Genomic DNA, 17,340 nt, shown 5'->3' on the forward strand with positions numbered 1-17,340 from the left:
CCATTTACAGTTAACAGACTACGACAATGCTGGGAAGCATAATGCTGGCAGATCCTCAAAGCAACACTATCCTTTATTTCAAACATACTCAAAAGGGCAAAGAAATAAAATTCACACATGTTGGAAATAAAAGAAGCCGGATATCATATAGAAATAAATGAAACACTGCAGATAATAGCAGCTCATTGAATCATGCGTGCTTTGGTTTGGAGGTAGATTACCCTTTCCTCCCTCATTTCCCTCCTCCTAAGTCACCCATCCCTCTGTGGCCAAGAAGACAGGGTAAGCAATGCTTCTCTTTGTTGTCCACCAAGAGGCTTGGTGCAAGAATGGCTCGATTCATCCAATTTATAGCCCCTGTCCCGCTTCCTTTCCTGCTTTAGTTGAGTTTAGGGAGCTCGGGCAACAGGGCCCTCGAGGCCAGGAACTCAGTACAATGAATCAGATCTGAATCCCACTAATCTATGGCACCATGCTGCCTGCAATGTGCATGATTTGAATAAAGTCAACTGACGCTGCATTACTGACATTGTTCCAGATTTTCACCTCTTCTCCCGGGCCTCTGCCCGACCTGTGACCTTTTCACAGCTGTGAAGGTGGGGCAGTCAAAGCTACAGATATCACAATTGCGATCATCCAGCAGCAGGTGCAAATACAATGGGCACGGATACATTTCTCCCGGCCTACTGATGGAATACTCGAAGTACGAGCAGCTCTGTCCAGAAGTTGAGAGCCAAAAAAGCTGTGGAAAGTGTACTTAAATGACAGAATGCATTCCTCATTCTCAGATACAGTACCATCTGAGCAGAAAGCATATCCTTTGAGTTCTTTCATTAATCCCAGAAACACAGGGGCCGCAAAATTCGGTACCACCCCGTAACAGCCGCGAAGCGGGAGTTCCTGCGCCAGGCATGGATGTCCCGCCCCGCGACCTCTATTCATAAATATCATGCTGCACTTCCTCTCATGAGCGGGAGTGGGGTGCAAAGCCACGCAGACTTCACGGGCTATGCAGTGTGACATGTAGCGCTGGTGCGTAGACAGGGACCTCTCCTTCATTGAAGGGGAGGGTCAAGCTGCCGACTCTGTGGGCAGGAAACGGGGTCATCTCTGGACCACCAGGGAGCGGGTTGCCATGGCAGAAGCCCGGCATACAAGTGGAGTGCCGGGCTGCAAGATCGTGGCACGGAGCCCCCGATCGACCAACAAGGAGGCCGCGACTGGTAAGTCGGCCATTCTTTTTTCCTGCCGCACCTCCCCTTTAATTATCGGCCCGTGAGCAGCCTGCAGCATCGCCCACGGTAGCTTCATGAGGTGCTACTGAATTTTTGCTCGGGAACGAAAACGGGTCGCTGCACACGGTGATGACAAGTTACTGGTTACCGCCACCGCTAAACTCCCGCGAAAGGTGCTGCACCCAGGTGAAAAGTCGTTTGCACCCATTTAGCACCCTCCCTGGCTGTTAACAGGAGGCGCAAACGCCCCAAATTTTCCCCCCAGTGTTCTCTCCATAGTCTTGCCTGTTAGCTTTCAATATGCTGCACATGCTACAAGCAGAAAAGGGTTAATGCACCAGTTACTTCTTTAGAACTGCGTAGCAACTGTCTATGCCTGTTAATAATGTCAAGGTTCCAGTTGTACCCAGGACTGTACCAGTGTCTTTTGCTTTACCAAAATGCATTGAAAATAATTGTTTAAAGATGTGGCAGTTAGTATCTATGTATTACATAGCGTAGGACAAACGCAAAAATATTACTTTGTAGTTGCTCACTATGAATAATGCTCTTTACACAAGATAGGATTTTCATAATCAGCCCGTATCTCGACAATTTCATTTGTATCACAACCTCAGTCTTTATGAAAATAACATGGAAGTCGTGCTACTGAAGATTAATGTCCTTGAGTATATAGTATTTATTTTAATCCACAATAATGTAACGTACCCTCATTCTCAGTTACAACAGTACCTGCGATTAAATATTTCAAAATCCATTTTGGAGCAACAGCAACATCAATTTAATTAGGAAACAAAAGTCCAACAAATTTACAAAGCGACATTACTGTTCTTAGAAATAAACACCGCAGGCAATCTGCTGCGTTCTGCACTACGGGACACACACATCTTCTTCCAGAATAGATTTTCAAAGTGAATGGAGTTGGAAGGAAGTCTCTCTTATACTGGAAAGGTGGGAATGAGATTGAAGGAGTTGAGAATAGTATAAATTTGAAGGTTTTGCAAATAAAAGAAAAGAAAAGATGATAAATTATTCAAGCATTACTTTAGTTATGAACCAATTCCAAGGCCTTGTAGTGCTAATAACATTTGATTCTCATACTCTGTTATTTTTTATAGTTTTGACATAAAGCCTGTATGGCATAACAAGGCTCTTTAACAAGTCTCTTAACATGTCTCTTTAATGCCATACAACAAATTGTGTGGGATGTGAAACAATGCAGCAAAGCAGACAAAGACTAATGGGAGACTGTTGAATCCAGGGATATTCACTGAAAGTGAGAGACATAAACCCTTTTACAGAGAGATACAGTGAGATGGGATGAAGGGAAGGGAAAGATAAAGAGTTCGAACAGGCACAGATATCACAGTATTCCTCACTGTGGCACCATGTCATGTGAGTGAGAGAACAGTTGAGAGCCTGAAGCCAGTGAGGAGAAAGAAGAGGAGGAAGATTCTCGTCTGTCAGGCCTGGACCTAGAATATAAAAAGGAACAATTAATATCGATTTCACTTTTGCATGCCAGATTCTCTTGATAAAAGACAGTTTATTCCAAGTTTATTCTAGGCTGATTTTCCAGTGCAGCACTGAGTGCTGCACTATCAGAGGTGCCATCTTTCAGATGAGACATTAAAGCGAGGCCCCATCTGCTCTTTCAGGTGGATGTAAATGATCCCATGGTGCTATTTTGAAGAAGAGCAAGGGTGTTATCCCTGGTGTTCTGGGCAATATTTATTCCTCAATCAACATCACTAAAAGATAAACTGGTCATTATTTCATTGCTGTTTGTGGGACCTTGCTATGTGCAAACTGGCTGTTGCATTTCCAACATTACAACAGCGACTACACTTCAAAGCGTACTTCATTGACTGTAAAGTGCTTTGGAACATCTTGAGATCATGAAAGGCGATATATAAATGCAAGTTGTTTCTTTCTTTCTTGACAAGATTATTGAACAGGATATCCTACCTTGTACACATGAAGATTCTGAGAAATGTTTTGTTTCCTTCAAAATTACCAGTTCTGCTGGATTAAAAATGGCATTTGTAAAGTCCTTACTCAATAGCACAAAACCCACAGAGGAACATTCTATGGACAAGGTCACTCTATGACCTGAACCTTTATTCACAGGACCAAGAAGTGATGACCCTGCGTGGGACCTCCCTTTGTATACCTGGATGACCAGGTAAGGAGTGTCTCCCACAAGTTAACCCCCTGTGGTCAAGGTGTGCATTGCTTAAGTATATACAGTATTGCAGTGGTGTTACATCGAGATTACATACATGACAGCATTTCTGTCCTTTCAGTGGTCCAAATGTATCTTCATAGGCAACTTCTTAAAGACAACACCTGATTTACAGGATTTGTAGAATAAATTGGGAGGGAAGACAACTGAAACAAACAATACAAATGGGTCCAAAAGGCACAGGATTGCACCAATTTTCTACTGTGTGCATGCTTGTTCCCAAGGCCTTATGGAGTGGATTTAAAATAGCACCAGGAAATATGGCTGGGTTCAAACTAAGTCAATTTGGATGCTCAATAAAGAAAGAAAGACTTGTATTTATATAGCGCCTTTCATGACCACTGGATGTCTCAAAGCACTTTACAGACAATGAAATACTTTTGGAGTGTAGTCACTGTTGTAATGTAGAGCCGGGGGGAAAAGGAAAGATAAGATCTTGGGGAGCGGGATAGGAACGATCAGAGCCAGGCGGGGGGAGGAAAGGAACGATCAGAGCCGGAGGGGGGGGAGGAAAGGAACAATCAGAGCCGGGGGGGGGGGAAGGAACGATCAGAGCCGGAGGGGAGGGGGGAAGGAACGACCAGAGCCGGGGGAGGAAAGGAACGATCAGAGCCGAGGAGGGAAAAGATCAGGGCTGGGGCGGGGGTGAAAGGATCAGAGCCAGGGGCAGGGGGTGGGGGTGTGGGGAAAGGAACAATCAGGGCTGGAGGGGGGGGGAAGGAGAAAGGAACGATCAGGGCTGGAGGGGGGTAGGGGGGGAAGGGGAAAGGAACGATCAAGACTAGGGAGGCGGGGGAAGGGGAAAGGAACGATCAGGGCTGGAGGGGGGGGAAGGAACAATCAGGGCTGGGGGGGGGGTGGGGGGAATGGGAAAGGAACGATCAGGGCCGGGGGAGAAAAGGATCGTTCAGGGCTGGGGGGGGGGGGGGGGAGAAAGAACGATCAGGGCCGGGGGGTGGGGGAAAGGAACGATCAGGGCCAGGGGGGGGGAAAGGAACGATCAGGGCCGGGGGGTGGGGGAAAGGAACGATCAGGGCCAGGGCATGGAGGTGGGGGTGGGGGGGGGAAGGAACGATCAGACCCAGGGGGGAAAGGAACGATCAGGGCCAGTGTGTTTCTGAAGGCAGGGGATAGGTAAGTGAGGTTGAGATCGAGCAATAGGGATGGGCTTCTTGAGCTATGTTCCCTGTAAGGTGAGTGGGTGCGCGGCCGCGCAGTGATCTGTAAGGTCCCACACATTGAAATTCATAGGCCGCGCAGTGAGCTGGAGGGTGGGACGTGTCCAAACCAACGACTGGGAAAAGTGCCCTAGACAAAGATGGCAGGGTTCTCCTGTCGCACAAAGTTGGAAACATCCGTGCACTAGGCAAAGAACAAAGCAGCAGGACCCCCACCCCACACAAATATGGTGGCACTCGCACTCTGGAAAGTAAAAATGGCTCTGGTGCCCCACACATAGATGGCTGCAGGGTCTTTTCCATCGGGTGGTTGATGTCATTGAGGTTACCCCAGAAGTGACGCCTGGTGAGTTCCAGTGAGAGTTGAGAGACCAGAGGGCAGCAGCTAGAGGTCCGGTTATCATGGGTGCAAGCAGCAAGGGGCCTGCAGGAGCCCGAGCAGCCCAGCACGATAAGGAGGAGGCCCGGATATCAGGCTGCGGGCCTGCCCAGTGTCAGCTCACCTCCTGTCGAGCGTGCTCTAAGTTAGCGTAGCTCCGCCCAGCACTGGGTGAGCAATCTGCTATCCCAGTTTCAGTCCTGCAAATGTTTAGCTGTGCTATATAGTATTTTGCCTTTGCTTCTGGTTCTGTAAAATGTGAAGCCATCTGGACAGTAGTTCAAACTGTAGAAAGTATTCTAGAGCTGTGAATATTTTCTGCTTTGCGAGATATAGTGGATATCCAACAGGAGATGTAATGCTCATCTTACAGATTCTTCATGGTCGGGGTTAACTGTTAGACCTGAGCTGCAATAACTCGGTATGGCAGAGAGTAAAAGACGCTCGTTCTCAGTTCATAAGAGATGCAGTTTGCTTATGGAAACTGTCACCAAGCCATATCTTTATGATGATAAAAGTTTTGAAAACCTGAGCTTTAACACATCATCTTAACACAGTGTTATGCTGCACCTACTGGGCCCGGCCCGGACTGCTCCAGACCAAATTAGAGGGAACATTGCCCAATATTATTTTCCAGGTCCTAACTTTTTTAATTTTCTCATGATTTATGAAAACACTTCCTGGATTACTACTGCTTTTAGCAAGATCAACATGGTGGTACTGACAGATCAGGCAAGAATGTCAAAAACACCTCAAAATAGGAATAATTGTGACTAAATTCCTCTGTGTTTTGAGTCTGCATAAGAAATCTTTTTATAAGGAACTGAGTGAATTTTACCCTGCTAAGAAAAGAACTGTTAAGATTTGAGGAATTCTCACCATGATCTTGATTTCCTAACTCTGGTGGAAGCTGACCGATCTGGGAAAATGGAACTGTTATGATGTAGTTCTCCTCCAGTTGCTCCGTGTAGTGACTGTGACCGTGGGATCTCCAGCTCAAACACTGTGGGTGTTGCCATGTCTAATTCCAAGAACAGAATGTTTTCAGCCTAAACCAGATAGGAAACAGATTCACAAGTTACTCCAATCTGTATCTCTGCTGAACTGCAAAATAGGGTCCCCAAAATATCGCAGCTGTTGCAGCATACTCCCACGGTAGCTTTAACAGGAGTATGCTGGAATGGCTAGAAACTAGGCTGGGCTGGGTCCCAACATAGCTGCAAGCTTTCTGGGAAGACCTTGTGGGAGCAGAACTTGCACCTGTCCCTTATAAAGTCATCACCATGAGGGCAAGGCAACTATGAATATCGGAATTCCCATGTCCTGGATCTTCATTTGGACCTGGTATATGGTTGCTTTGTGCGCTTGGTGAGACCATATACACTGGCCGAGCAAGGGGCAGATATGTGGGCCACTCGAGGTGCCGGCTGGAATTGAGGCAAAGACCCCTGAGGACTTGGGCAATTTTGAAATTTATTTTTAAGGCTTTGTAATTTGCCCCTCCAAATAATGAAATTGATTTTTGTTTTGATTCTCTTATCTATGGAGCGCAAACCTCTACATCAGCATCTAGGCCCAGAGAAGATATGGAACTGTGAGATTTCCTGCAGAACTGCTGCTGATGCAGCTAGTTGAAAGGCTTCCTGGAGAGTGAAATGGAAAATAATAACAGAATCATAGAAAGTTACAGCACGGAAGGAGGCCATTTCGGCCCATCGTGTCCACGCCGGCCGACTAAGAGCTATCCAGCCTCATCCCACTTTTCAGCTCTTGCTCCGTAGCCCTGTAGATTACGGCACTTTAAGTGCACATCCAGTATCTTTCAAATGTGGTGAGGGTTCCTGCTTCTACCACCCTTTCAGGCAGTGAGTTCCAGACCCCCACTACCCTCCAGGTGAAGAAATTTCCCCTCATAATCTCCTCTAAACCTCCCCCTAATTACTTTAAATCTATGCCCACTGATTGTTGACCCCTCTGCCAAGAGAAACAGGTCCCTCATAATTTTAAACAGTTCAATCAGGTCTCCCTTTAGCCTGCTCTTCCAAAGAAAACAAACCCAGCATCTCCAATCTTTCCTCATAGCCAAATTTCTCCAGTCCAGGCAACATTCTTGTAAATCTCCTCTGCACCCTTTCTAGTGCAATCACATATTTCCTGTAATGTGGTGACCAGAACTGCACATAGTACTCCAGCTGCGGCCTAACCAATGTTTTATCCAGTTCAAGCATAACCTCCTTGCTCTTGTATTCCATGCCTCGACTAATAAAGGCAAGTATTCTATATGCCTTCTTAACCACCTTATCTACCTGGCCTGCTACCTTCAAGGATCTATGTACCTGCATTCCAAGGTCTCTTTGTTCCTCTACACTTTTCAGTGTCGTACCATTTAATGTGTATTCCCTTGCCTTGTTAGACCTCCCACTTCGCCGGATTAAATTCCATTTGCCATTGTTCTGCCCACCTGACCAGTACATTGATATTTTCCTGCAATCCACAGCTTTCTTCTTCATTATCAACCATACAGACTATTTTAGTGTCATCTGCAAACTTCTTAATCATACCTCCAACATTTAAGTCCGAGTCATTGATATATACCGCAAAAAACAAGGACCCAGCACTGAGCCCTGCAGAACCCCACTGGATACAACCTTCCAGTCACAAAAATACCCATCAATCATTACCCTTTGCTTCCTGCCTCTGAGCCAATTTTGGATCCAACTTGGCACTTTGCCCTGGATCCCATGCGCTTTTACTTTCGTGACCAGTCTGCCATGTGGGACGTTATCAAAAGCTTTGCTAAAATGGTCGGGTGGAAAAATAATTTATCTACTAATATATTAATTTTTTTCCAATTTAGAAAGCAGGTCCTAATTTTATATTGAAATTATCCCCATTCTAGCTGTCCCCACCCAATCATATATTTTTTCCTTTAAACATATACTTTAAATTATTATAACTAATGGCTATTAAAATCATGTTATTCAATTAAAGCTCCTAGGGGCCAAAATTGCCTCGCGCCCCGATTGGGGGTGGTAGCCTTCCAAAGTCAGACTTTTATCGCCCGGCACGGAAGTCCCGCCCCCGGAATTGGGCCGTGCGCCCCTGAAACTAGGCGAAGTGCTGTTTCCGGTGCTCCGCCTCATTGCAGGGGCACTCCTGGTGCGGCAGCGAGACGCTGAGTCCAGCACCACGCTGAAGAGGCCAGTGCCATGCAGAGTTTCTGCTTGCCGTTGATGTGCTACAACGCCCCTTCCCTTCAGTTAAAGGGGAGGGTTGCTGCACATTCTGCAGGCCCTTTGGTAGCTGCCACTGGGCCCCCAGGGACGCTATCGACTGAGCAAGTGGCCCGGCAACCAAAACGGAGTGCCGGGCTGCACAATGGTGGCCCGGTCGACACGAGGGCCGCCATTGTCAGGCCGACCCATGAATCAGCTGACAAAATAAAATGGCGGGCTGGGGCGATAAAGGTCTTCCCTTCAAGGGACGTTTCAGCGGTGGCTGTCCGGCAGCTACACGGCTTGCGGAGCAATTTCCCTCTTGGAGTGCAAAGGGGTTGTTGCGAGCCAGTGAGGGGTCGGCGAGCATGGCGATGACGTCATTGCCCATTGCGCGCTGGACCAGGGTGCTAATCGCGGGGTGTGGCGCCCCCCCCCAAACCTCCAGGGCAATTTCCCCACAGGCGCTAGCACCGCCCTCCCCCGACGAAGAGGCCATTGTGCCCCGTTAGCGCCTCCTAGAGGCACTAATGGCGCAAAAAAGGGGCAATTTCGGTCCCCTAATCTTTTGGTTTTATTGAGATTGAAATAAAGCTATCTGATTGGCTCATTTGGTAATGTTCTTGTATCTGAGTAGGTGATAATTTTTTATTTCATTCACGAGATGTGGGCATCACTGGCAAGGCAGGCATTAATTGCCCATCCCGAGGTGCACTGAGAAGATGGTGTTGGGCCTTCTTCTTGAGCCTCAAGTGGCAGAGGGCAGTTAAGAGTTAACAATGTTTAGGCGGAGCTGGAGTCACATAGAAGCCAGACATTTGTGAGTTAGTTGGCTTTTTATGACAATTCAACAGCTTCATAGTCACTTTTACTGATACCAGCTTTTTATTTTAGATTTGAAATAAAATCAAACTCAAGCGGCCATGGTGGGATTTAAACCTATGTTTTCCTGGATTATTAGTCCAGTTTAATTGATTAGTGAAATAAACACTACACTACCATTCCTGATTGTGTTCAAGCCGTACTGCAGGATTTGAGCACAGAAACTAGGCTGACTCAAGCAATGCTGAGGGAATGCTGCATTGTTCATGGTGATGTTCTTCAGAGAAGACGTTAAAGTGAGTTGCATCTGTTCATTCAAGTGATTCTGGTGGAATTCATGGATCCTTCCAAGCTATACCAGGGACATACGCCACATCAGCAGTCTGCAGTGTATACCTGTATCATGAGACAGATACTGGCCTGAAAATTGCGGCCTCTCCGAGTGCGTACAATGTGCTCACGCACCCGAAGAGGCCTCGCAAAGGCTTGTTCTCGGCGCGTGTTGCGCATAGCCTATTACCAGCATAAAAGTTTTAAAACATAGAAAAATTAAATGTTATTACTTATTTTTATATTAAAAACCCTGTCTATAAAGGTAAGTTTATTTTTAACACTTAAAACATTTCTATTTTAATTTAAAAAAAATATTTTTTTCTTTAAAACATTTAATTTAATGTAATTTTTATTACTTAAAAAAAATGAAGTGTTTTTTAAATTTATGTTTGTGTTTTATTTGATTTTGGGTATTCTCATTGATAGTATTGGTAGCTCAGAGCTCCCATTATTATGAATGAGAATACTACACAGTGATTGGTGGTCCTGGCCCATGTGATCCCAGGATATGCATACACTCCTGGAAGACATGGGCCTGTGCGCTAGATTGCGCATCTCGGCCTCAGAGTGCAATTCTACGTTCCTCCGAGACCAACAGGTATTTTCGTAAAAATCTTTCCGGTCCACTATGTTTTCAAGGATCCTTGCCTCACTTTCCCTGACGGGCTTCTCTCGAATGCCAGTCACCTCATGTGCATATGACACAATCCTAATGCCTCCACACAAAGAGATTAATTAAAGTTGGCCACAAAAATATACTTCACTTCAGAGGGCAGTCAAGAGTTGTTGTGGGACATCTTAACTTCATTAATATCCTGAGATTAACAAGTTTGTTTTTTATGACAACCTGACAACTTCATGGTCACTTTTACTGATACCAGGTTTTTATTTCCAGATATATTTTTTAAACTGAATTCAAATTTTCAAACTTCCAATGATAGGACTATGTCAGTCAGTGACTCAGTTGGTAGCACCCTCACCTCTGAGTCAGAAGATTGTGGGTTCAAGTCTCACTCCAGAGACAAGAGCATAAGACAGTCCAGTGCAGTACTGAGGGAATGCTGCACTGTCAGAGGTGCTGTCTTTTGGATGAGTTGTTGAACCGAGGCCCCATCTGTTCTTTCAGGTGGATATAAAAAGATCCTAAACACTATTTTGAAGAAGAACAGGGGTGTTATCCCCTGTGTTCTGGCCTATATTTATCTTTCAATCAACCTCACTAAAAACAGATTATCTGGTCATTATCATATTGCTGTTTGAGGGAGCTTGCTGTGCGAAAATTGGTTGCCGCATTTCTTACAATAGTGATTACACTTCAAAAAGTAATTCAATGGCTGTAAAGAGCCTTGAGACATCCGGTGGTTGTGAAAGGCACTATATAAATGCAAGTCTGTCTTTCTTTCAGGCTCTCTGATTTATTAATCCAGTAACGGCATTACCATACCCATTGATAAAAGTGCCTCCACGGCCTCCAACCTCATAGTCCCCCAACCCCACACGGCCCGCTTCTACCTCCTTCACAGGACCCACAAACAGGCCTACCTCGGTAGATCCATCGTTTCAGCCTGTTCTTGCCCCACAGAACTTATTTCTTCCTATCTCAACTTTATTTTTCTCCCCTAGATCAGTCTCCTCTGACCTACATCCACGACCTTTCCGATGCCCTCCGTCACTTTAAAAGTTTCCAGTTTTCTGGCCCTAACCATCTCCTTTTCACCATGGACATTCAATCTCTTTATATCTCCAATATGCCCCAGGATGGCCTCATTGGCCCTCCGCTTTGTCCTTGAACGGAGGCCCAACCAGTCCAAATTCACCACCACCCTCTTCCACCTGGCTAAACTTCTTCTTACAGTGAACAATTTCTCCTATGACACCACGCAAATAAAAGGTGTTGCTCTAGGAACCCATATGGGTCCTAGCTATTGCCTGCCTTTTCATGGGACACGTGGAACATTCTTTGTTCCAGTCCTCATCTGTTTTTCCGGTACATTGATAACTGTATCGGTGCCATTTCCTGCACTCGCCCCAAACTGGAAAATATTGTCAACTTTGCTTCCAATGTCCACCCCACCATCATCTTCACATGGTCTATCTCTGACTCTTCCCTTCTCTTCCTCAACTTCTCTATCTCCATTTCTGGGGATAGGCTGTCAACCAATATTAACTATAAGCCCATTGACTCCCACAGTTACTTTGATTACTCTTCCTCCCACACCGCTTTCTGTAAGGACTCTAATCCATTCTTCAAGTTTCTCCGTCTTTTGTCGCAACTGTTCTGACACTTTCCACAGTGCTTCCTATATGTCTTCCAATTTCCTCAACCGAGCATTTCCCTCCACCATGGTTGACAGGGCCTTTGACTGTGTCCATCCCATTTCACGCACTCCTGCTCTCATCACTTCCCCTCTTCCCAGAACCGCAATAGGGTTCACCTTGTCCTCATCTTCCATGCCACCAGTCACCACATTCACCGGATCATTCTCCGCCATCTCCAATGCAATGCCACCACCAAACACCCAATTCCCTCACCCCTCAGCATTCTGAAGGGATCATTCCCTCCATGATACCCTAGTCTATTCTTCAATCATCCCAACAACTTCCTACGGCACCTTCTCTACAAGTTCAGGAAATACAACACCTGCCCTTTCACCTCTTCCCTTCCCATCATCCAGGACTCCATACACTAGAATTTAGAAGAATGAGAGGTGATCTAATTGAAGTATATAAAATACTTACAGGGCTTGACAGAGTAGATGCTGGGAGGATGTTTCCTCTGGCTGGGGTGTCTAGAACTAGGTCACAGACTCAGAATAAGGGATCGGCCATTTTGGACTGAGATGAGGAGAAATTTCTTCACTCAAACGGTTGTGAATCTTTGGAATTCTCTACGCCAGATAGCTGTAAATGCTCAGCCATTGAGTATATTCAAAACAGTGATCGATAGATTTTTGAAAATTAAGGGAATCAAGGGATATAGGGACAGTGCGGGAAGGTGAAGTTGAACATAAAAACATAAGAACATAAGAAATAGGAGTAGGAGTAGGCCATACGGCCCCTCGATAATCCTCCGCCATTTAATACAATCATGGCTGATCTGATCATGGACTCAGGTCCACTTCCCTGCCTGCTCCCTATAACCCCTTAATCCCTTATCGGTTAAGAAACTGTCTATCTCTGTCTTAAATTTATTCAATGTCCCAGCTTCCACAGCTCTCTGAGGCAGCAAATTCCACAAATTCACAACTCTCTGAGTTTTAAATGGGCGGCCCCTTATTCTAAGATTATGCCCTCTAGTTCTAGTCTCCCCTATCAGTGGAAACATCCTCTCTGCATCCACCTTGTCAAGCCCCGTCACAATCTTATACGTTTCGATAAGATCCCCTCTCATTCTTCTCAATTCCAATGAGTAGAGGCTCAACCTACTCAACCTTTCCTCATAAGTCAACCCCCTCATCTCCGGAATCAACCTAGTGAACCTTCTCTGAAATGCCTCCAAAGCAAGTATATCCTTTCTTAAATATGGAAACCAAAACTGCACGCAGTATTCCAGGTGTGGCTTCACCAATACCCTGTATAACTGTAGCAAGACTTCCCTGCTTTTATACACCATCCTCTTTGCAATAAAGGCCAAGATTCTATTGGCCTTCCTGATCACTTGCTGTACCTGCAGACTAAACTTTTGTGTTTCATGCACAAGTACTCCCAGGTCCTGCTGTACTGCAGCACTTTGCAATTTTTCTCCATTTAAATAATAATTTGCTCTTTGATTTTTTTTACTGCCAAAGTGCATGACCTCACATTTTCCAACATTATACTCCATCTGCCAAATTTTTGCCCACTCACTTAGCCTGTCTATGTCCTTTTGCAGATTTTTTGTGTCCTCCTCACACAATGCTTTTCGTCCCATCTTTGTGTCGTCAGCAAACTTGGCTACTTTACACTCGGTCCTTTCTTCCAAGTCGTTAATATAGATTGTAAATAGTTGGGGTCCCAGCAATGATCCCTGCAGCACCCCACTAATTACTGATTGCCGACCCGAGAATGAAGCATTTATCCCGACTCTCTGTTTTCTGTTAGTTAACCAATCCTCTAGCCATGCTAATATATTACCCCCAACCCCGTGAAATTTTATCTTGTGTGTCATGTATTCTACTGTCATTGTAATCCATGTATAAACTGACCTAAGTTGTACACCGTGAGAACACTGACCACTAGGTGGTGAACTTGTGGAAGACACTCCGAACCTGGACTTTCAGGTATAAAAGGGGAAGCTCCACCCATCTTCTCCACTTCAGTGCTGGCAAATAAAGGTTACTGGTCACAGAGTGACCTTCTCTCTAGTCTGGGCCTTGTGTGCATTTGTACTGTATAGTAAGGACACTTTATTGGCGACGAGAAACTGGGATTTAAACCACGCGAGCATGGCCACTAGCAGCACAGGCGAGAGGTACTGTGTTGGTGATGATTGGGACGATTTTATTGAGAGACTACGGCAAAGTTTCGTCACTAAGGAATGGCTGGGACAGGATTCGGCTGACAAACGCAGGGCTCATCTCCTGACGGTTTGTGGATCCAGGACGTACTCCCTGATGAAGGACCTTCTAGTGCCAGAGAAGCCGGTGGACAAGACTTTTGAAGAGCTCAGTAAGTTGATCGGGGAACACTTTAAACCGGCGAGCAGCAGGCACATGGCGAGACACCGGTTTTACACGCACCGGCGGCGAGAAGGGCAAAGCGTTCCAGACTTCGTGGCAGACCTCGGACAACTGGCGAGCCTATGTAAGTTCCCAGATGCATGCAGAGCGGAGATTCTGTGAGACTTTTTTATTGAGGGCATCGGGCACGCTGGGGTTTTCAGGAAACTGATTGAGACCAAAGACTTGACCCTGGAAACGGCGGCTTTGATGGCCAAGACATTTATCTCAGGGGAAGAAGAGACCAGAATGATGTTTGACAAAAATCTTGGTTTAAATGCAGCAAAAAGACAGGGAATCAACATTGTTAACGCGGCACACAGTTCTCCAGGCAGACGGGGGCAGTCGGACATGCCCGAGCATGTAGTCGAACTCAAAGGGGGAATTCAACAGAGACAATGGCTAGCTGAATGGCGATTCTTGCCATCGCAAGGGACAATGCGGCCAGTAATGGGGCCATCAACACCTGTCAATGGTGCATTTAAAGACAGTTATAGAGATAGTCAGAGACGATTGACTGGTAATGGACCTTTTGTTTCCAACAGAAATTGCAACGTCAGCGGTCATTTGGCGCGTATGTGCAGGAAGTCTGCAGCCAGGTTGATGTGCGAGGAGGACGGGCCCGATGTAAGCCCTAGGAGGCCAAATGGATACTGGGGGAAATCGCTGGAAGCTGAAGTTCAGTGACTTCATGTGGAGCACATATACAGTTCATACACCAGGACGCCACCGATAATGATGAAAGTGCTCCTCAATGGCATCCCAGTATCAATGGAGCTAGACACAGGGGCCAGCCAGTCCCTAATGGGTATCAGGGCATCCAAGGCCAGGTGGCCAAAATTATTGCCGATTGACGCACAGCTACGGACATATACAAAGGAGATCATTCCGGTGCTAGGCAGCGCCTCGATAGTCGTGACTCACAAAGATTCGGAGAACAGGTTGCCACTCTGGATTGTCCCGGGGGACGGTCCTGCACTGCTGGGGAGGAGTTGGCTTGCTGCCATGAACTGGAAATGGGGCGATGTCAATGCAATTTCTTCTGTGGAGCGAATATCATGCTCACAGGTCCAAATTTGACTCACTATTTCAACCCGGCATCGGCACTTTCATGGGGACCAAGGTAGTGATTCACATAAACCCAGACGCCAGGCCAGTACACCACAAGGCCAGAGCGGTGTCGTACGTGATGCGGGAAAAGATAGAAGGCGAATTGGACCGCCTGCTGAGGGAAAGCATCATCTCGCCAGTCGAATTCAGTGACTGGGCGAGCCCGATTGTGCCGGTGCTCAAGGCGGATGGGTCGGTCAGGATATGTGGTGATTAGAAGGCCACCATTAATCGGGTGTCACTCCAAGACCAGTACCCGCTACCGAGAGCGGAGGCCCTCTTTGCGACGCTATCTGGTGGCAAACTTTTTTCAAAATTGGACCTGACCTCAGCTTACATGACCCAGGAGCTGGCGAGTGAGTCGAAGAAGCTGACCACCATCATGACACACAAGGGTTTGTTTGAGTATAACAGATGTCCGTTCGGGATTCGCTCGGCCGCCGCGATCTTGCAACGAAACATGGAAAGTCTCAAGTCGATTCCAAGGACGATGGTTTTTCAAGATGACATTCACATCACGGGTTGCGATACTGAAGAACACCTCCACAGCCTGGAGGAGGTGCTACGCAGACTGGACCGGGTAGGTCTGCGACTGAAAAAGGCGAAATGCGTTTTCCTAGCTCCAGAGGTAGAATTCCTGGGGATGAGAGTAGCAGCAGACGGGATCAGACCTACCGCGTCCAAAACGGAAGCGATCCAGAGAGCACCCAGATCCCGTAACACGACGGAGCTGCGTTCATTCCTGGGGCTCCTGAACTATTTTGGTAACTTTCTTCCCAAATTGAGCACGCTGTTAGAGCCGCTACACGTGCTCCTACGCAAAGGTTGCGAATGGGTCTGGGGGGACAGCCAGGAAAGGCCTTTTGACAGAGCGCGCGATTTGTTATGCTCCAACAATCTGTTAACGCTATATGACCCATGTAAGAAACTTGTTTTAACGTGCGATGCGTCGTCCTATGGGGTCTGGTGTGTGTTGCAGCATGTTAATGACAAGGGTCAGTTACAGCCGCTAGCTTATGCCCCCAGAAGTCTGTCCCAGGCAGAAAGCGGCTACAGGATGGTAGAAAAAGCGTTTGCATGTGTATATGCAGTAAAAAAATGTACCAGTACCTGTTTGGCAGGAAGTTTGAGCTGGAGACAGATCACAAACCGCTAACGTCCCTTTTGGCCGACAACAAGGCCATAAATGCAAATGCGTCGGCCCGCATACAGAGGTGGGCACTCACGTTAGCCGCCTATGACTGTACAATTCGGCACAGACCGGGCACTGAAAACTGCGCCGATGCACTCAGCAGGCTCCCACTAGCCACCACCGAGGGGGCAACTGAGCATGCTGCTGAGATGGTCATGGCTGTTGAAGCTCCCGTGTCCTAGCATGGTGTACATAGTGCAGTGGGGGCAGCGGGGGGGCGAAGCCACAGTCCAGCGCGGAAAACACTGCTGGCAGCTGCGCGCATGCGCAGTGGAGTCTGCGCACATTCTCCTCGACCTCCCAGCGTGTCCTGTGGGCTGTGAGCAGAACCCGATGCTCGCAGCCCCTATCCCCGGCCGAGTGGCCTCCTGCACCGGCCGGCCAGCCCGGTGACTTCCCTGGCCGAGGTAGGATTTGAGTTTTATTCTTTATTTATTGAGTGCTTTGTTTAGTGAGTAGAGTTTTGATTAGAGGGGGAGGAGGAGTGTTTTGATGGGGGTGGGGGGAGGAGATTGTTTGGTGGGGGTGGGAGGGGGAACTTTTTTATGGCATAAAGTTAGGACTTCTATTTTTTATTTGTTATTGATTGGTTGCTTATTACTTTTTGTGGTTTGTTTAGTACTTTGTAAGTCTTGGTGCAGGTCCTCTCAGCTTCCTTGTATTTTTAATTTGTTATTGAATGCTTATTTTTGTGCTTTGTTTTGTGCTTTGTATGTCTTGGTGCTTTAAATGTACTAACCTGCGCCGAATTCTTAACTGCCCGCAATGTTTTTCAGAGCTGGCCACATAAGCTGACCTGTTGATTTGGAGTAAGTTTTAGCTGGCCAAAGTTGCATAAATGGCCAAAACTGGTGTAAGTGGATGGGAACGCCCCCTTTTGAAAAAAATTCAACTAAAAAAAATCGTACCTAACTGAGTTACTCTGGAGCAAGTT

The 17,340-nt window shown here is 46.7% G+C and overlaps 1 protein-coding gene across 3 annotated transcripts in view; it reads right to left on the reverse strand.

The window, feature by feature from the left end:
* Positions 1 to 1,900: 1,900 nt before the first annotated feature.
* Positions 1,901 to 17,340, reverse strand: part of LOC139266807 (kinesin-like protein KIF3C) — a 286,002-nt gene continuing 270,562 nt past the window's right edge. For all 3 annotated transcript variants that reach the window (XM_070884408.1, XM_070884409.1, XM_070884407.1), the window contains exons 9-10: positions 5,917 to 6,086; positions 1,901 to 2,710 (exon numbers count right to left, since the gene is read on the reverse strand). In XM_070884408.1, coding sequence (XP_070740509.1) covers positions 2,611 to 2,710; positions 5,917 to 6,086 — 270 coding nt within the window. In that variant the 3' untranslated portion in view covers positions 1,901 to 2,610. The remainder of the gene's footprint in view (positions 2,711 to 5,916; positions 6,087 to 17,340) is intronic.

Source organism: Pristiophorus japonicus, chromosome 7, assembly GCF_044704955.1.
Source record: "Pristiophorus japonicus isolate sPriJap1 chromosome 7, sPriJap1.hap1, whole genome shotgun sequence".
NCBI classification, from domain to species: domain Eukaryota; kingdom Metazoa; phylum Chordata; class Chondrichthyes; family Pristiophoridae; genus Pristiophorus; species Pristiophorus japonicus.